Source organism: Dreissena polymorpha, chromosome 1 (genome assembly GCF_020536995.1).
Source record: "Dreissena polymorpha isolate Duluth1 chromosome 1, UMN_Dpol_1.0, whole genome shotgun sequence".
Classification (NCBI taxonomy): Eukaryota; Metazoa; Mollusca; class Bivalvia; order Myida; family Dreissenidae; genus Dreissena; species Dreissena polymorpha.
Genome location: NC_068355.1, coordinates 108,730,050 through 108,752,065, shown reverse-complemented (window position 1 = coordinate 108,752,065; position 22,016 = coordinate 108,730,050). Strand labels below are relative to the sequence as shown.

Sequence of the window (22,016 nt, the reverse complement as noted above, 5' to 3'; positions counted from 1 at the left end):
GAATCCAACAAATATCCTCTATATTATTTCAGCAAAAAAATCAATTTTAAGCAACAATGAAAAATAAAATTCGTTATGCTTCGTAATAAATCGAGTTTTAACTTACTAGTGATCGTATAAAAAATATATCGATTTTATTTCACTCGTGATCATAGAAAACATTAAATTAAAATCGGCATGCCAACAAATCCAACAAATAGCCTCTATGTTTTGGCAGTTTACAGTTTAAAGAATTTATTTATATTACAGTATACATTGTTTGTTCGTTGTAACCAGTAATATTATCTGTATCTGTATGGTACTCGAAACTAGCTCACTTATGAGCAAAACTTATCGAGGGTGTGGTGTGTGCCCTTTGATGTTAAACTGTTAATAGCACGATTTAATAAGAACACTTTTAAATTGATCACTTTTTGTACAAGTCACTACACTGTCTGGTAACGAGTTCCAGTCCCGAATAGTACGCGGAATAAAAGAGTATTTATAAATGTCAGTGTTACTTGTTGCCAGTTTGGTGGATTTAGAATTATGGTTACGTTGTGAGCGTTTGTTGACTTCTAGAAGATTGTCAGCGGGGACGGCCACCAGCTCGTAGATGATCTTGTGGAAGAAGACCAATCGTTGGTCTATACGTCGGTCCTTCAATGGTTGCCATTTCAGTTTTTTGAGCATTTCTGTTACGCTGCTCTTGCTTTTGAAGTTGTTACAGACAAAACGGTACTCCTTCCAGTTTATCAATGTCTTTTTGAAGATATGAATCCAACACAATGCTTGCATAGTCCAAAATTGAACGTACTAGTGATATGTATGCCTGCTCTTTGAAGTTTTTGTTGCTGTGTCTTAAATTTCTCCTGATGAATCCAAGAATACTACTTGCTCTGTTACAGACTTTATTAACATGTGTTGACCACTTTAAGTTTTCACTGATCTGGACTCCTAGATATGGATTATCTTCAACTTTTTTAAGAAATGGTTGTTCAGAGAATAGTTAAATGTTGATGGTACACGTTGTCTATGCATTGACATGAGATAACACTTTGTTTCATTAAACCTCATTCCCCAGTTTTTTGACCATTTTTCAAGTGAATGTAAGTCCTTTTGTAGGTTGATATGATCTTCAAAGGAGTTTATTGGTCGATACAAAAGACAATCGTCGGCGAAGAGACGTACTTGTGATGTTACACTTTTTGGGAGGTCATTGATGTGGCAAAAAAAAAGTAGAGGACCGAGCACTGTACCCTGGGGCACTCCTGAGTCTACTGTACATGTAGAAGAGGATTCACCTTCAACAATAACTTTTTGGCTTCTTTCCATTAAGAACGATTGGATCCATTGTAAGATGTTACCCTTTATTCAGTAATTTTCAAGTTTGTATAGTAGTTTCCGATGTGGTACTGTATCAAACGCCTTACTAAAATCTAATATAACCATGTCTATTTGTATCTTTTTGTCATACATTTTCATAATATCATCCATAGTAAGTATTAACTGGCTTTTACAGGAATGACCACCACGAAATCCGTGTTGAAAAGACGTTAGTATGTCATATCGCTCTAGATGATTTAAGACGTGTCGACACAAAATGTGTTCTAAAGCTTTACAGCAGACGCTTGTTAATGATACTGGGCGGTAATTACTAGCTTCATGACGATTGCCCTTTTTAAATATAGGTGTGACGTTTGCGTTTCTCCAGTCTGTTGGTAAGATGCCTGTAGATAGGCTTAACTGGAAGATATGGGTTACTGCAGGTGCAAGTTCCTCTGAGCAATGGCGGAGTACTTTATTCGGAATACTGTCCGGTCCACTAGCTTTATTTACATTCAGTGCTTTTAGAAGTTTTTCTACTCCATGAATTGTTATATTTAATTCTGTTATTTCAGGGTAACAAGGTTCACTTAACTCAGGGTTTCTTTCTTTTGGGTCTTCCTTGGTAAATACTGATTTGAATTGGTTGTTTAGAATTTCAGCCTTCGATTGACTGTCCTGATATAATTTTCCATTACTTTTTAGTGCTGACACCCACATTGTCTGAGCGTTTTGATTTTATATATTTCCAAAAAGACTTATTGTTCCCATCTTCCATGGACTTTGATAGGGATTCATTCACGTAAGACCAGTGTGCATTCCTTAGTTCTTTCTGTAGTTTACTTTTATAAAGTTTAAATTAGTCCCAGTCTTCCGATGCCTGTGTTTGTTTAGCTTTTTATATTAATTTATTATCAAATATTTTTTGGAAATATATCATCTCTGTATAAACACGTTAAAAATATGACAACAAACCGACTTTATCTAAGGCCATTTAAAGCTAACCACAAGTAGTTGTTGTTTTATCGACCTTGACAATCAAGAACAAACAGACGCATGCTGCTAAAATGTCAATGAGACAAGTGTCTAAACTTCTTCTTAAGCACTCCTCATGGAGTATCAATTCTTACCAAAAGGTTGTTGTTATTTAAATCAACTTATTATGTTTGCATTAATTGTTTGCAAGTTTTACACAAACATGTTTGAGCAGTTATTTAGAATTATCATATTATACCGATTGTAAAGTCCGAACTTAGATCGTCTTGTAAGTTGTATTATGCAACGATTGCGCCTAGACTAATAAATGAGAAGTTTTACGCAAAGGCACATATATTTGCTTTGACTGTCTCATTGAAGCAGTAAAAACCAACGATATTTCTACTTATTTAACTATTACAAAACTGTCAGTGTCTGATATGTGCCAAAATTTACATGGAAACTGCATGTTAATAACATGTAACATTGTTATCCGGGGGCGCCTGTTATCCGAATTTAAACAGCTGAATCATCCGTTTACTTGCAAGCCATGGATAGTCTTTTTCAAATCACAGCCTTCATAAGTCTTTTTGTCAATAGACCACTCTTTTTTTTCACCCAAATTTTGGTCCCTTTGGCTTCACCCATGAGCTCCAATCCTTAGTATAATTCAATGTTTTAAAAGAATGTGTACTAACCATATTTTTTATAAAAACAAATGCAATTTTATGTTTTAACTATGTGTACACTACACAGAACATGTTTTATCTGCTATAAATCCTTATCGCAAATGTACATTATCACAATTGGAAAATTGGAGTAGAATAATAAATATCGCTGTGAGCTAAAACTTATTTCTAAATAATTAGTAACAAACAAATATAATATACCATGTGGTAACTAATTATAATATACTGGTCGTGTACGTAATTCTGGCCTGTACGTAAAAAATCGGCCACCTGTGTTTAATCATTTTCATGATCTAAACACACATGTTTTGATTAATTTTAGAACAATCAACTTGAAAACCAACACTAATCTCAATATTTTTCAAATTAAAGAAGCATATCACTGTAAACGTTTGCATTAAAATGTCTCAAAGATAACACAAGATATTTCTCTCATGGGAAAAGTGACATCATTATCCATTTCAAAAATTATATTCATATAAGAAACAAATATATATGATAAAATTATTATTATTTCTATCTGATAAACTTTAATTAAGGTATTTTTAATTAATTGTATAAAACATACATTTTAAACAAAAAAATCAGGACCTAAATATAAACTTTTAATATATGAATTACCTCCCTTGATTTGAATATTAATAGTTTACATGTTGTAAAATTAAATATAAGCGTTTACTAAAAATCGACACTAAAGTCAACTTATTAAACAAAATGTTTTTACTTTCTTAGCTATGTTAGTAAAAATTTATAAAAGCTATTAAAAATAAATATTTTTATAAATTTGCAGTTCCCCATTAACCGTGCAGGCCTGTTAATATTTATTAAAATAGGTAGGGGGAGTAACTAGTATAATAATGTCGCATATTTTTTAAGTTTCAAGTCAAAAATTGTGTTTGTGTAAACTTTTATTAATACTCTTAAAATGAGGACAATTGTCTAAAGATATTTCTTTGTAATTGTACCTGCAGATTAAACTGAAAAGTGGCCGATTTTTTAGGTACAATTGCCCTACGAAAATTGATAGTTTATATGTCATTAATTTCTGTTCATAAAAGTAACATACACTGATCTAATTCTATTGAAATTTTCATGCTAGGTGAGTTTTGAACCCAGGATTATATATGTGAAGTTTAGTTTAAACCAGTTGCCTAAAACAAAAGATTTTGTTAAAATAGTCCCAAAAGTGGCTGGAATTACGTACGCGACCAGTATGTCCTCTCTATCATTATACATTTTATAAACACTCCCATTGAAGTGGATACACACCTTAACCCTTACAGTGCGGGAACCGAGTTGTGAAGGCCTTTGCAAACAGTTTGGATCCAGATGAGACGCCACAGAACGTGGCGTCTCATCTGGATCCAAACTGTTTGCTATTCTGATAGTATTCTTTGAAAAAAAAAATCGAAGAAAATGCTAATTTTAGAAATTCAGCAGACGACATTTAAGCAGACGACAAATTTCCCAGCATGCAAAGGGTTAAACTATAATTCAACACAAGTGTGAAAGAAAGCACTCCACATTTTCTCTCCACCAAGATCTATGTTAACAAAATGATGTTTTCATTGACATACATATTTACTTATCAAATATGCAGTTAACTAAGCATTGAAGTAACTACATATTAAACAGTCAATGATTTTAATAAAAAACATGTAGATTCAGTTTTCAATGTACAATTCATGCTATGATATTATTTCAACACGGGACATTTAAAATGCAGATCATTGTGCAGCTCTTTCATTATTTCCTTTAAATATAGAAGTATATTCATGCATTGCTAATTCTGTCTTTTCACACATATTATTATCTAGATATTATAATATATTGGTGAGAGCATTACAGAGGCGTATTTAGGTGGGGGGCTAGGGGGCTAAAGCCCCCCCAGCTGGCTGGCTAGATACGATTTAAAAAAATGTGCCCCTTACAGTTTCAATCCACTTTTGTATTTCCTGTCATATGCCCCTAATTAAGCCATAAACAGCTGTCGATTTGTGTGATTAGCCCCCAGGCATGTGTACAGACGATCTAACGCTCGCCAGCTAAACTTCACGCTTCATTGACTGTTAGTGATAAACTGCGCTATTTTATTGGCTGACGGAGATACATTCAACTAATGAAATTCATCGATACATTTAGCTATAGTTAAATGTTTACAAATGGCTGCCCCATGGGACTTTGAAAAACAATATTTCAATTTGTAGCAATTAAAGAGTTTAAACAAACGCAACGGACATTCATAATTAATTTTTCGGTAAGTTTCTTTGATGAATTTAAATAGGTAAATGTTTATAAATGGCTTCCGCATGGGACTTGTGAAAAACAATATTTCAATTTGTAGAAATTAAAGAGTAAAGACGAATGCAATTGACAATCATCATTAATTTTTCGGTTAGTTTCTTTGATGAATTTAATTGGTATTTGCTCCTGAGAGTTATGATCCTTTTGAGTAACAAGTTATTGCCATTGAAATTCAACAGCACACTTAATGAATGGCAATTAATTTGTTTTGTTTTTTACACATTGGGCTAACTGCTTTGATGTTCATCCAGTTTTTATGCCCCCGGTAGGGTGGCATATAGCAGTTGAACTGTCAGTCCGTCTGTCGGTCAGTCTGTGCTTCCGTCCGAAAACATTAACATTAGCCATAACTTTTGTAATATTGAAGATTTCAACTTGATATTTGGCATGCATGTGCATCTCATGGAGCTGCACATTTTGAGTGGTGGAAGGTCAATGTCATCCTTCAAGGTCATAGGTCAAAAAACAAAATCCAAGGGAAGTAACAAACCTTAAAGGGAGATAATTTCTATTTAATATCATTTGGCAGGTACAGATCATTTACACAAGGAAAGTAATATTTTTTAAAGGGATATAAACAAAATTATTCAAAGCGGTGCAGTAGGGGGCATTGTGTGTTTCTAACAAACACATCTCTTGTTGAAATTAAAAAGGACTCAAAAATAAAGAATTACTTGGCTAGTATGAAACTAAATCATTTTCAAAATGAAACGCCAACAGGCAACAACTGAATCCATTAGGAACAAGAAACAAAAAACTAATGAACCAACTGAAAATGAGTCTGTTGCTGCTATCAGGTACTTTCTAAAAAATGTGATTGTGTTCAAATTGTACTTTTTAATTTAATGAAAAGAAAATTTATTGAAAACTTTGAATTGAATTACTTATCTTCGATTACTTTATTTTCAGCTCTCCGGCACCCTCTTTAGTGGTTTGGGAGACATTTTGTTTACCACTGTCTGTCTGTCTGTGTGTGTGTCACACTTGATGTCTGAACTCAAGTTCTTTTTTGTTTTACATTCACTTTTATCATGCAAAATGCTGATTAGATAGCAGGAAATTGCATCATTTCAAGGTGCCATTTCCAAAAAAAAAATGTTGACTGGAGGGGACACCCCTCCCGCACCCTCCCCATGCAGTTGATCCCCCCCTCTGAAAAAATTCTGGATACGCCTCTGCATTAAGAAAGGAAAAAAATGTAAATTTCATTGGTAATGACTTTACTAATACTATATATTTTCCTGTGCTCACTTAATAAGAGTCCCAGAGATTTTTTTATATAAAATAGTTGTATAAACAAATATGCTGAGAATTAAGTTTTCACTTATATTTTTTTTAACACAAAGTACAGAGTTAGTTATTGCCCTTGCCTTAAAAATTATTAATTCAGCTTTTTTTATTCAGATAGAAAATTATAAATTCTGAACAAAAATGCACTTCGGTTTTATGAACCAAAATTGATTATTTAAGAGTTAAGTATCATCCCTTAACCTGTTACCACAAGTGATTATTTTAGAGTAAGTTATCTCCCCTTCACATTAAGTTTTTATTAAGCATTTAAAGTTAACTCCCACACTTTTCCCTTTAGAAAGAATGACATGATGTTCTACATAGTATTATTGTTGCATGCTTTTAATCAGTTCAAATTGTTTACAACAAATACATAAGAACTATTTATTTGTTGCTAGAAAAATACAAATTGTAAAAAAAATATATAGTGCTTATGATGCAATTGATGCTTCTTATCATAATAACCAGTCTTCGAAATTAGCACACGCCCGATCGCCCGTGGCGAGTAAAATTACTGCCGGGCACATACAAAAATTCACGTTTGTGGCCCGCCGGGAATGTAAATTATTGAAGCCAATTGACAGTTTATAAAAAAAAAATCGTAAGCGGTTCTTGATATTTGCAGATCTATTTTTCAATTTTGCAAACAAACACCTTGCCGTAAGTTGTAAAACAATGAAATTCGATTGGTTTAACAACACGCACCTGCTTGCACACGTCATCGTTATTGTTTTTAACCGAATCGGAATAATTAAAAAAATCGTTAAGACAGACAGACACACAATTTGATTGTCGAATACAATCAGTACATAGCCATATAAACATTATACATATTTCAATTAAAAAGCATGTCAAGGAAATGTGATTCATAGAATTTAGTTTACTTACGGCAAAGACCTATATATGTTATCTAGGTCTTTGCTTACGGAGAATGTTCTTAACATATTCGATGCGAGTTTAATATATGAGATCTAACTTTTAATAAACAATTATATATTAAGTTAATTATTATTACTACTGATAAATAACATTTAAGCTTTCCTATAAAAAGAACATTTAACATTTAAGGATTCTTATTTAAAGATACTGTGTACGTGCTTGAATTAAATCTTTTTCTGTATTAAAATGTTCTAATAAAGTATAAATTTCAGATTTGGCACGAATCTTTGTATATTGATAGATCTTCTTTTAACCCCGGTAGTGTTTATTACCAATTATTGTCAATAAGTGTAAATTATAACATCAATCAATATGTGTCATAAAAATAGGGCGTACCCGAGATACAAACATGAGCCGATGTTGTCTACAACAATAACGATTGCCACACTTTACCTTTAATTTAGAATTACAGACGTGTTAATCAATAAGTGATTTCTATCAATTACTGTAATAGATAACATCAAACAGTAGGTGTCATACATATGGTGTACCCGAGATGTAAACATACAAGTCAGAAACGCGAGTCTTACACCCATATTGGCATTTTAAAATATACTTTTGACTGCTTAACTCTAATAACATGTATAACATATAAATAAAAATGTGTCATTTAAAAATACGGCGAAAGATGACATCTTATATTCGCCACAGACCAGCAACTTCAACTGTTGAAGAAAGCAAAGACATGGTACATTGACGGGACGTTTAAGGTGGTCCGACAACCCTTTTACCAGTTGCTTTCCATTCATTCTTTCGTAAGGTCCGGTGACGACATGAAGCAGCTTCCGTTACTGTTTGCGGTGATGGCCGGAAAAACCAGTGAAGACTACACACAGGTAATTGTTTTACCCTTACAGTTCGTACCCTTACGGATATTTACATATGCTTAAATATACAGTATTAACAAACATTCGCTCACAGCCTGTGAATGTTTTCACACTCATGCAAACTTGAAAGTATGGCGGCACGTGCAAAGCCTCGGTCTCCAGGTAATAAATATAATTATGGATGTGTATAAATAATTTTATGATTGTACTTACGAAAATTTAAATTTTCGCCGTTATATAAATCTAGGAAAAAAATAACACATACAAATGCCGATGTTTCATATCACTTATTATATAGTATTTCATTGATTTTACAGAGCGCCTACAGTCAACGCGACACTGTATTCACCTTTGTCCGCAAGGTCATGTCTATACCGTTCCTGCCAGCGGAACATGTGGAACCAGCGATTATGAGGTAGATTATATATTTGACAATACACAAAGAAATACAAAAAATAACTGGATGGCCACGTTTCACTTATTTAGAAATAATTCGAAAAACCGTTCAGACTATTACTTTACAAATTACTGGTCTCTTGTAATAGTACTGATTCATTTTTATTTGTTTCAGACAGAAAGAAAAAACAACAGACGAACGCCTGGCCGACTTGCTAGAGTATGTGGACAGGACATGGCTTAAATCTTCGGTGTGGGGACCTGAAAATTGGAGCGTGTTTGGTCGGAGTGTCCGAACAAATAATGACTGTGAAGGGTGGCACTTGAAACTAAATCAGCACGCCAAGAAAGCCAATTTGCCTTTCTACCTACTACTGACCCTTCTTTGTGAAGAGGCTTCCCTTCTCCCAACACAGGTGAAGATGGTATCAGAAGGAAAGCTATCCAGGCGACAACGAAGGAAGAACACGTCTCTCCAGGGAAAAATCTCCAAGCTGTGGGAAGCGTACGAGAGCGGAGAATTGTCAGTCAACGGCCTACTGAGGAAATGCAGTGGCATTTATGGACCAAATGCATGAACGTTGCTCATTTGATGTCTTTCTGATTGTTGGAAATGTTTCAACCCTTGTTTTTGAAAAGCTTGTTTGTGTGTGAAAGTTACTGTGTGTTTGTAATGTTTTACCATTATTATATTTTTTAAATGTTTGATAATATTCATCATTTACGGACCAAATGCCTGCTAGATTGAATTGAAATAAATTATTGCTCATTTGTTGTTTTTAGCTCATCTATTTTTTGAAAAAAAATTATGAGCTATTGTCATCACCTTGGCGTCGGCGTCGGCGTCGGCGTCTGCGTCGGCGTCGGCGTCTGCGTCGGCGTCGGCGTCCGGTTAAGTTTTGCGTTTAGGTCCACTTTTCTCAGAAAGTATCAATGCTATTGCATTCAAACTTGGTACACTTACTTACTATCATGAGGGGACTGGACAGGCAAAGTTAGATAACTCTGGCGTGCATTTTGACTGAATTATGTGCCCTTTTTATACTTAGAAAATTGACAATTTTGGTTAAGTTTTGCGTTTAGGTCCACTTTTTTCAGAAAGTATCAATGCTATTGCATTCAAACTTGGTACACTTACTTACTATCATGAGGGGACTGGGCAGGCAAAGTTAGATAACTCTGGCATGCATTTTGACAGAATTATGTGCCCTTTTTATACTTAAAAAATTGAAAATTTTGGTTAAGTTTTGTGTTTAGGTCCATTTTATTCCTTAAGTATCAAAGCTATTGCTTTCATACTTAAAACACTTACTAACTATCATAATGGGCCTGTGCAGGCAAAGTAATGTAACTCTGACTGGCATTTTGACAGAATTATGTGCCCTTTTTATACTTAGAAAATTGAAAATTTGGTTATGTTTTGTGTTTAGGTCCACTTTATTCCTACAGTATCAAAGCTATTGCTTTCATACTTGCAACCATTATTAACTATCGTAAGGGGACTGTGCAGGCAAAGTTATGTAACTCTGACTGGCATTTGGACGGAATTATGGGCCCTTTATACTTAGAAAATTGAAAGTTTGGTTAAGTTTTGTGTTTTGGTCCACTTTACCCCTAAAGTATTATAGATATTGCTTTCATACTTGGAACACTCGCAAACTATCATAAGGGTACAGTAAAAGGACAAGTTGCATAACTCTGGATGTCATTTTTACGGAATTATGGCCCTTTTTTGACTTAGTAACTTTGAATATATGGTTAAATTTTGTGTTTCGATCCACTTTACTTCTTAAGTATCAAGGCTATTGCTTTCAAACTTCAAATACTTTCATGCTATCATGAGGTTACTGTACCTGGCAAGTTGAATTTTACCTTGACCTTTGAATGACCTTGACTCTCAAGGTCAAATTATTAAATTTTGCTAAAATTGCCATAACTTCTTTGTTTATGATTAGATTTGATTGATACTTTGACAAAACTACTCTTACCTGACATACCATAATAGACTCCACCCAAACCATCGCCCGTGCCCCCCCCTCCCCCCCCCCATTTTTTTTTACGGTTAAAAACTAAACTATTTATTTTGATTATTTATGTTTGAAATACCGTCCAACCATCGCACCCAAGAACAACCCCCCCACCCCCCCCCCTCCCCCCACCCCCCACCCCCCCTCCCCCCACCCCCCACCCGAATCCCCCCCCCCCCCTAAATTTTTTTTTTTTTTTTTTTTTTAAGATCACAAATTACCACCACACCCTCACACTATAACCCCCCCCCCCACCTCACCCCCCCCCCCCCAATTTATGTTTTTTGAAACGGTTACAAAACACAAATATTTATTTTTATTATTTTATGTTTGAAATACCGTCCAACCATCGCACCCAGAATCCCCCACCCCCCCCCCCCCCCCACCAACCCCCCACCCCCCCCCCTCCCCCGATTTTTTTTTCCTTTTTTTCGCATTTTTGGAAGATAATGTAATAAATGTCCACACCCCCACACAATGCACCCCTCTTCTATCCACCCCTCCCTCCTTTGTGATTGAAAATGATAGTCCCTTCACCTTTAAAAAGAAAATAGATGAGCGGTCTGCACCCGCAAGGCGGTGCTCTTGTTTTTCCTTCTGATTGTTAGAAATGTTTCAACCATTGTGTTTAAAAGCTTGTTTCTGTGTGAAAGTTTGTGTTTAATTATTACGGATGTTTGAAATGTTTGATAATTTTCATCATGGCTCATTACAACCTGTGTTTGTAATGTTTTAAAAGTATTAAAGATGTTGGAAATGTTTGATAATATTTTGTGAAAGTTTGTGTTAATTATTACGGATGTTTGAAATGTTTGATATTATTCATCAAGGCTCATTACAAACTGTGTTTTAAAATTATTTTTAAAATGAGTTAATAAATGGAAATGTTTGATAATATTTTGAATTGTCTTTTCATTCATAAATCTGTGTTATTTATTTCATTTAATATGCTAAAATTGATGCTTTGTATGTTTTCAATAAAAACAAATGTTAATATCGTGAGTCTGTAATTGTTATAAATTATGAATAAAATTATGAATATAACACATTTCTATTTTTATTTTTTTCCCCATGTATTATTCGTTTTGTGTATTCAGCATTCCTTTTAAAGTCAAAAATGTTATTTAATACATTTTTTTCACAAAGAGTATTATATATATGACAAAATATTTCGTTGCACGCTGTCATTTAGTTTGGGGCGAGTTGTCTTTTATTTGGGGCGAGTTGTCTTTCGATTGGGGCGAGTTGTCCAATATATTTGGGGCGACTTGTCCAGATTTTCGGGGCGACTTGTCCTGGGGCGAGTTGGCTTTGGGGCGAGTTGTCTGGTAACCATCGAGAAGATGCTTTTTGAATCGATCATTTCAATCTAGTAATACGCTTCCGTTTTTGTCAATGTAAACAAATGTTATTGTCGACATAGAGGCTATGCAGTATCTTAGGTATGTTGATGGGGCTAAGCCCGATAAAACACTTCCAAAATAGAAAATTGACAATGATTGAGAGAAAAAGGAAGCCAAGAAATGGTACGAGGACACCAGAGAACGCTCTTTTCAAGAGCACTGGTGTAACGATCGACCGTCTTAATTCTAGTGACTGATTAGATGTAATTGTATTCACTACTATTGAAACAAATGTTCTGCTTTACTATGTGTAGCATGAAAGAGTTCAAATGTTGTGATTTGTTATAATTTTGGTTAAAAAAGTTTGGGCATGTAAAAAATATGTTGGGCATGTAAAAATTCTTAAGTAACTGGCCCGACTGGCATGTAACTTTTCAAAGCTTATTTCGAAGACTGTAATAACACTTCCTTTTTATGCCCCCGGTAGGGTGGCATATAGCAGTTGAACTGTCCGTCAGTCCGTCCGTCTGTCCGAAAACATTAACATTGGCCATAACTTTAACAATATTGAATATAGCAACTTTATATTTGGCATGCATGTGTATCTCATGGAGCTGCACATTTTGAGTGGTCAAAGGTCAAGGTCATCCTACAAGGTCAAAAGTCAAAAATATGATCCAAGAGAAGTAATAAGCTTTAAAATGGAGATAATTTCTAAACCTGCCAAATGATATGTTGAAACTTTATTTAAAAACGGCGCAATATGGGACATTGTGTTTCTGACAAACACAACTTTTGTTTGAAACCAAAATAAAGCTTTGCAGTAACCTAGATTATTTGATTGTGCAATTGTAAAATGGAGGTCATTTCGGTTTGGATTTACTAGTTTCCTTGGCTTGAAATGGTTTTTTCTCCATTTTGGCATTTAAAAATGGGTTGTGTGCTATATTGGTTGCGTGCTTTACTTGTTTTCTATGGTACTTGGTTAGCTAACATTTAACAAATACTTAGTAAACGATTATGTTATCTTTGAAAATATGTACATTGTTATTGGCAAACATCAAATGTATAACGGTATGTGAATTGTGCTTACATGTATGTTCTATATGTTATAAAGCAGTTAATATAAATGTTGTTCAAGAGTTTTCTAAGAAATGTTTATATCAAGTATCAATTGAGATTCTTATAAAATTTCAAACATGTTTTGTTTGAAGTTGTTGGTGCAGCAAAAAATGAAAGTGTTATCATTAAAATAGTTATGGAACATTAAAAAGAGATGGAGTGTCTGTACAGGTATGTCATATTTATCAAGAACTTTAAATGCAAAACATTGAAAGAAGAGATAAACTTAAATCTTAAGGGCTGCAATATGTGTAATGAAGGTAAGCAGTTCACCATTGCTATTATTTGTAGGCCATGGGGCTCATGAGACAACATTATTATTGCACAAAGCCCTACTATTAGTGCTACCTAAGCTTCTGCGCATTTCTAATTTAACACATTGCAATACTAATTATCCCCCGCCAGAGGCGGAGGGATATTGTTTTGGCGTTGTCCGTTCGTCCGTCCGGCTGTCCGTCCTTCCGGCACTTTTGTGTCCGGAGCCATATCTTGGAAGTGCTTTGGCGGATTTCATTGAAACTTCGTATGAGTATATATATGCATAAGAGGATGATGCACTCCAAATGGCATTGTACACCATCTGTTAAAAACAGAGTTATGGCCCTTTGTATCTTGAAAAAATGCTTTTTACTATAGGCACTTTTGTGTCCGGAGCCATATCTTGGAAGTGCTTTGGCGGATTTCATTGAAACTTGGTATGAGTATATATATGCATAAAAGGATGATGCATACCAAATGGCATTGTACACCATCTGTTATAAACAGAGTTATGGCCCTTTGTATCTTGAAAAAATGCTTTTTACTATAGGCACTTTTGTGTCCGAAGCCATATCTTGGAAGTGCTTTGGCGGATTTCATTGAAACTTGGTATGAGTATATATATGCATAAGAGGATGATGCACGCCAAATGGCATTGTATACTGTCTGTTAAAAACAGAGTTATGGCCCTTTGTATCTTGAAAAAATGCTTTTTACTATAGGCACTTTTGTGTCCGGAGCCATATCTTGGAAGTGCTTTGGCAGATTTCATTGAAACTTGATACGAGTATATATCCCCGGCCAGAGGCGGAGGGATATTGTTTTGGCGTTGTCCGGCTGTCCGTCCGCCTGTCCGTCACTTTTGTGTCTGGAGCCATATCTTGGAAGTGCTTTTGCGGATTTCATTGAAACTTGGTATGAGTATATATATTGATAATAGGATGATGTACGCCAAATGGCATTGTACACCATCTGATAATAACAGAGTTATGGCCCTTTGTATCTTCAAAAAAATGCTTTTTTAGTGTCAAATATAACACTTTTGTGTCCAGAAGTATATAGGCGGGGGATATCAATTCAACGAATTTGCTTGTTAAATTTGTATTTTTCTCATTCCAGTTGGCCAGAATAGCACTTTTTTCACAACAGAGATGTTTATCAGGGATTGTTGATCCTCCGGATGTTTCACCGCCTATTCCAGAATATATCGACCGTGGAAACAAAGAACCTCTGGAACAGAAAAAGGCTCGACTGCTGTATCAGAGTAGGAAACGGGGAATGACTGAAAATGGATTGCTTCTTAGGTATTAATTCAAGATATACAGATCTGGGTATGGTAAAATGTTATCAAAGAATGCAAATAAACTCTTGCCTTTTTAGGTTTGTTGCATTGTTCTTTCAAAGAAGCTTTTTTTTATTGTTTAAAACTTTAAATTAGTATGTAAATGGATTTTCGACATCACATGCAATTATTGTCTTTAGAAGTAAAGTTAAGTCCACAACACGTGCTAATGTTGTCTGGCAGTAATTTTTGAACCTGATGTGATGCAGGATAACTTTTTGTATTGTCATTTTTGTTAATAGCGAACTCAAGATATCAAGCTTCATTGCTATGTTTTTAAGTTCTTACTTACATATCTCTGTTTTTACTTACTAATTTGATCATGTGTGTCAATAATATAAGCTGAACCTAGTTATTTGTAATCAAGCAGTTTTTTGTTTATATCACTGTTAAAAAAAATTCATAGAAAATACTGTCCATTTGAAAAATACTTCCTATGTGCCCCATTTTTAGCCTATTTGAGTCCCTGCACACAAGTTACATGCATTTCGTGTACATGCACAAATGTTTAACCCAATGATTAATCAGGATTCTTTATTTGTGGTCTCAATGTTTAATGAACTCAAAAGCTTAATTTATTTTCAAAGTAAATGCATATTTGTCTCAGAAATATGTGCAAACTAGTCTTGTTCACTACTCAGTTTTGGAGCAATACATTCACAATTATTTGTAATAGTTTTGAAAGACAATGGAGTTTTATTTATCAGCATTTGATTAATTGTTTAACGTTATTAAATCTTCATTAATTTGCTTGTAATGCTACTGTCCAATGGATGTGTATGTTCTGTTACAGTACTTTTGCAGCTCTTCATTTAGAGAAACTGACAGAGAGTCAGCTGAAGATGTACGATAGTTTGATCAACAAACCTACAAATGATTGGGACATTTACTACTGGATCACAGGCAAGTATTCCAAATCATATTACATGTACAAGTGCATTTTTTGTGGATGACACTTCCATGTTCACAAATTAGTAAAGCATGATTTCACACAAGAATATTTTGTAAATACAGTACAGTGGAAATGGGGAACAGCAAATGGTCAAGTAAAATACAGAATTTCTTGTTATATCACATTTATTGCATCTTTTATTTTGTAACAACATACTCATGTATGTACAAATTTACAGAACAGGCCTGGATCTAATATACTGGTCAACTGTTGGTTAACAGCTTATAACTATAATATATATGTATATATATATATATATATTGAGAGAGTGTGTAAGGTATGGTTGCAAACCTATTTGTAATATCGCAACACCTTTGAACATACATTGATAAAATAGCATTTTTGGTTTGCTCTCATTTTCATTTATAAGCATCTTTATTAAATTTATTATGTAGGAAAATCAGACATGACCAGCAACCTTTTTCGTAGTATCCACTTAATATATTTGTGTCATGATTTGTTGCATCACATGTTTACACCTTTTACCATGTTCCTTTAAAGGTGTTGCTGTTTTATAATGTATTGTCATTATGCATCCCCCCTTCAACGAAAAGGGGGTATATTGTTTTGATTGATGTTGGTCGGTCTGTCTGTCTGTAGGCCAGTTTGTTGGCGATCAATAACTTGTGAAGGAATTGACCAATGGGCTTGATACTCCCCATGTGCATTTGCCATTAGATGATCCCTATTGAAAATGGGGTCACTAGGTCTAAGGTCAAGGTCACTGTCACACAAAGAGTGAAAAAAATTCTGATCAAAAACTTGTGAACTGATTTACCGATTGGCTATAAACTTCTCATGTGCATTGGCCTTTGACAGTAGATGGTCCCTATAGAAATTGGGGTCACTAGGGCAAGGTCACTGTCACAATTAGTGTGAATTTGTTTCCGATCGATAACTTGTCAACTGATTCACAGATTGGCTTAATACTTCCCATGTGAAAAGGCCTTGGACAGTAGATGACCCCTATTGAAATTGAGGTCACTAGGTCAAAGGTCACCCTTACACTACTATGATAAGATTTACTCTTATGGTCAGTTTTGTTGCAAAAAATCCTGTGTCAAGACCGCGGAGCTCTTGTTCATTAATTGAACTAGTAACATTGATGATTGTTTTATCTTATTAAGCTCTTATATTATTCATACTATTTGTGAGAATGTTGAGAGACAGATTACACCTTCATATTTGTTTATGGGCTATAATTTCCCATTTAGAAACTAAGCCGACTCCTGCCCAGTATGACAATGAAATCATGGACATGCTGAAACAACACACAAAGAATGAGGACAGACAAGTCAGGCTACAGCAACCAACTCTTTACTAAAATTGCTCCAAAATTATTAAAGAGTAAATGGTGATCATGATATTGTTATTTGGGCAGTGATTGAAACATTTAGTACTTAATAAAATGTATTCGAACACCTTGCCCAACTTCAAATTTACAACACTGGAAAATATGGATTAAATATTTTATTAAGCTTGAAATCATGACCTTTATAAACTAACCAAAATTAATGTCAAAATGGTTCTTATATATGAAACTTTAAGCCAGATTCAAAATTAAATACACTTTTTATTTTTAACCTATATCTTTGTATATATTTCAAAGATTGCAATAATAAAACAGGATTGTGTGATGCTTTTTAGCTCACCTGATTGATCAGGTGAGCTTCTGTGACCGGTCTTTGTCCGTCGTATGTCTGTCCGTCCGTTAACATTTGCTCGTAAACACTCTAGAGGCCACATTTCTTGTCCCATCTTCATGAAACTTGGTCAGAAGCTTTGTCCCAATGAAATCTCGGCCGAGTTCGAAACTGGATTGTGCCGGGTCAAAAACTAGGTCACTAGGTGAAAAAAAAGAAAAACCTTGTAAACTCTGTAGAAGTCACATTTCATGCCCAATCTTCATGTAACTTTGTCAAAATGTTTGTCTTAATGATATCTTGGTTGAGTTCAAAAGTGGTTATGATCCGTTGAAAAACATAGCCACCAGTGGGCGGGGCAGTTGTCCTAATTTGGCTATAGAGAAACCTTGTAAACACTCTAGAAGTCACAATTTTTGCCCAATCATCATGAAAGTTGGTCAAAATATTGGTTCAATTGATGTCTCAGACGACTTAGAAAATGGTCGAGATCGGTGGAAAAAAATGGCCGCCAGTTGGCGGGGCATTTTTCTCTATATGTATATAGTGAAAACATGTCAACACTCTAGAAGTCACATTTTTGGCCCAATTTTCATGAAATTTTGTCAGAACTTTTGTTTCCTAGAAATGTTAGTTAAGTTTGAAAATGGTTCCGGTCTGTTGAAAAACATGGTAGCCAGGGGGACGTGGCAGTTTTCCTTATACTTATATAGTAAAAAGGCTTGCAAACAATCATCAATTAAGGTCATGTTTCATGTGAAACAACTCTTCTAAATTTTGCATTTAAGAATACAGTAGTTACTCCCTTTGATTATTAATGATTTCATAATAATACTTGTGTTTCATTTATGTGTTAATTGTTAATTAAGGTTGGATGTTCGAAAGGGGGCATATAGTGATCAGACTGTCCGTCCGTCTGTCTGTCTGTCCGTCTTTCCGTCACACTTTGCATTTAGGTTTCCAAAAATGCTCATAACTTCTATGTCCCTTGAGATATAACCTTCATATTTGGTATGAATGTGTATATGGACAAGGCCTTTCCATAGGCACAATTTTTTTTTACCTGTGAACTTGACCTTGAACTAAGGGTCCGCGTTTAGGTTTCGAAATCTGCGTTTAGTTTTCAAACAATGCTCATAACTTCTATGTCCTTTGAGATATAACCTTCATATTTGGTATGCATGTGTAAATGGACAAGGCCTTTCCATATGCACACAATTTTTAACCCCTGTGACCTTGACCTTGAACTTAGGGTCCGCGTTTAGGTTTCGAAAAATGCTCATAACTTCTATGTCCCTTGAGATATAACCTTCATATTTGGTATGCATGTGTATATAGACAAGGCATTTCCATCTAAATCTGCGTTTAGGTTTTGAAAAATGCTCATAACTTATATGTCCCTTGAGATATAAACTTCATATTTAGTATGCATGTGTATATGGACAAGGCCTTTCCATACGCACAATTTTTTTTACCCCTGTGACCTGCAATGTCCGTCCATCCACATTTGGTTTGTAAACACTCTAGCATTCACATTTCTCAAGCATTCTTTATCAAAGTTGCTGAAAGATTTCAGTCAAGTTTGTTGATGAGCAAAATCACATAATTAATGCCATAATTATTGCCCTTAGATTGTCCAAATTTTCATTATATTATACAAAATCCTTGTAAGCAAAGTTTGATGTTTGGGGGGTCAACTCAAAATATAGGTCACCATTTCAAATCTTACATAAACAAAAACACTCCCTACGCCAGAGCTTTGGTTCAATAATGATGAAACTTGACAAGGATGTTTGTCTGGTCAATATCTAGGTCATGTTTTACATAAGGTAAAGATTGAATGAACTGACTCCTCTCAGGTGAGCGAACTAGGGCCATCTTGGCCCTCTTGTTGTAAAAACCCTAACCCTGAGGAGCACTGATTGGCAGTTATCTTAGAAAACTGCAGTGTAGTAAACCCCAAGGCAGACATGGTAATACACTTTTTTCCATGTATAGTTGTAGTTTATATTGTTTTGTGTTTATTGTCCCCTACCGGTGAAACCTGAGGGGACTTATGGTTTGCACTCCGTCCGTCTGTCAGTCTGTCTGTCAGTCAGTCCGTCACACTTTTCAGGATCCTGCGATAACTTTAAGAGTTCTTAATATTTTTTTAATGAAGCTTGAAACATGGATAGATGGCAATATGGAGATTATGCACGTCATTTCATTTTGTTCCTACGTCAAAAATTCTGGTTGCTATGGCAACAAATATATTTAAAAAAAAATATATTTATTATTTTTTTACTGACAATGGTGGAGTTTCACCGTTAGGGGACCATATTGCTTGGCAATCTCTTGTTATATTGAAATTGTTATGTGTAAATATAAAATTGTACTTAGAATATTTATGTTTTTTCGAATATTAAATCCATTGAAAGACAACAAATTTAATTTTGTGCAGCTTTTTGAGAAATTTTGATTGTTTAATGCTACTTCCAAAAAGATTATAACTGCCATTGTGATAAAATGTTACATAATTAGATAATAAGATGAAAATATGTTGGCATATTATTATCTTATATGTATCAAATTTAAGAGCTGGGAAATATCGTTTTTGTTTTCATTTTACGTTCGTGTAATATATAAATGTATTTGTGAATTATTTTCTTGTCCAAATAGCTCGCATGATTCTTGTAACTTTATTTTGTGAATTCCACTCTTGAGTGGTGCCCTATATTTATGCAAGCTTCTGTTTTTTCATGAGTTGAAGGAGATAAATGACTACTTTAGTAGCTAAGTGGGGAATTCTTTTATCTGTTTAATTCAATGGGAGTATGAACACTAATCTACAGGTATTATTATGACTGTCTTTTAATATGTTAATGCGTAAAAATTATTGTAATGAAAATTTTGGCAAGATATATATTACAATTATATATCAAGACAGTTTATATAAACATTATCCATCGGTGCCTAGATTCAACTAAATATGTTGTAATTGACATTACTGTTTAACTCGATGTTGTGTACATGGTTAAATGAGAAACAAAGAGAAACAGAATCACGTTCTTCAGTTTTTATTTTTCACATCTAATTCCCCCTCCCTAGAGTCATTTAACTAATTTGCTCGGCTGTGTGGCTGTTGCAAACCCGACTCGGTTGTTTGTCTGGTCAAACTCTGTGTAGAACTGACCAATGAAAACGTCTCCAAGAATCCACAGAGGCCCGGCTGGGGGTGGAACATCAAGACCAAGAAACCCGCTGATGCACTGAGTCTGACCGGCTTGTGTTATCTGTGACAGGTAGTAGGAAAAAGCGCTTAGAAATCATAAGGACATTTATGATTGATCATTAATAATTTTGAATTTTGATTTATTTATAAGTATATGAGAACATGCCATTAATTGAAGTACAGTAAATATATTTTAAACAAGAAACCGTTGGAGACGGGTGATGCTCCTCCCTAAGGTTTTTTTTGTCATAATATTGCACTATATATTCAGATAAAAGGAAACGTCTTGAGGGGCATAACTTTGGACAAAATAATACAATGGATGGTTTAGCAACTTAAAAATTTTAAAGGGCCATAACTCTCTAAATAAATCATCTAACAAGAACCCACTAATAACATACGCATCTCCTTAAGGTAGTTAAGCTTCCCATAAAGCTTCATTGAATTCCAGTCAGTAGTTGGGGAGAAATTAACCGGCTGATAATATGCAAATCTCCTGTTGGTAGTGAAGCTTCCCATAAAGTTTCATTGAATTCCCGTAATAAGTTGCTGGAAAATAGCCCAGACAAGAATTGCACTAAATGCACAATGGAAAATTTCAACGAGCCATTACTCTGTGAAAAATTATCCCACGAAAACCGGCTTATAATATGCACATCTTCTCTTGGTAGTGAAACTTCCCATAAAGTTTCATTGAATTCCATTCATTAGTTGCTGAGAAATCGCCCAAACAAGAATATCACTATATGTACAGTTAATGGAAAATTTCAAAGGGCCATAAGTCTGTGAAAAATCATCCGACGAGAACCGGCTGATAATATGCACATGTCCTCTTGGTAGTGAAGCTTCCCATAAAGTTTCATTGAATTCCGGTCATTAGTTGCTGAGAAATAGCCCGGACAAGAATTGCACTATATGTACAGTTAATGCAAAATTTCAAAGAGCCATAACTCTGTGCAAAATCATCCGACCAAAACCGGCTGATAATATGCACATCTCCTCTTGGTTGTGAAGCTTCCCATAAAGTTTAATTGAATTCTGGTCATTAATTGCTGAGAAATAGCCCGGACAAAATTGTGCACGGACGGACACACAGACAGACAGACGAAGCGGCGACTATATGCTCCCCCCAAAAAAAATTTGGGGGAGCATAAAAAGAAGACTTTAACAAAGGAGAATGAATAGCAACCACTAAGAACGAAATTTACAGAAATCAAAATAATTGGCACGGATAATGAAAGACTTTAAGACATTGAAGTCATTTACAATCAAACGGAATGTGTAGAGGATAGTAATTTTTTGTAACCGAGACATCTGGCAAATCTCCTTCCTTTATATTTCTGTATTTGTCACGCCACAGATAAAATACACTTTGTGGATAACACTGCAA

At 34.8% G+C, this 22,016-nt stretch overlaps 2 protein-coding genes across 2 annotated transcripts in view; one reads left to right on the top strand and one right to left on the bottom strand.

Annotated features, from left to right (window-relative positions):
* Positions 1-2,335: 2,335 nt before the first annotated feature.
* Positions 2,336-20,455, top strand: LOC127844149 (succinate dehydrogenase assembly factor 2, mitochondrial-like). The gene is made up of 4 exons (XM_052374165.1): positions 2,336-2,441; positions 14,595-14,779; positions 15,611-15,720; positions 16,984-20,455. Exons 1-4 carry the CDS (start codon positions 2,373-2,375, stop codon positions 17,091-17,093), a joined length of 474 nt encoding a protein of 157 aa, XP_052230125.1. The 5' UTR covers positions 2,336-2,372; the 3' UTR covers positions 17,094-20,455.
* LOC127843991 (lysosomal aspartic protease-like) overlaps positions 20,456-22,016 on the bottom strand; it is a 32,475-nt gene continuing 30,914 nt past the window's right edge. Inside the window, exon 9 of the mRNA XM_052373954.1 lies at positions 20,456-20,687. Within this exon, the coding sequence (XP_052229914.1) occupies positions 20,505-20,687 (183 nt within the window). The 3' untranslated portion in view covers positions 20,456-20,504. The remainder of the gene's footprint in view (positions 20,688-22,016) is intronic.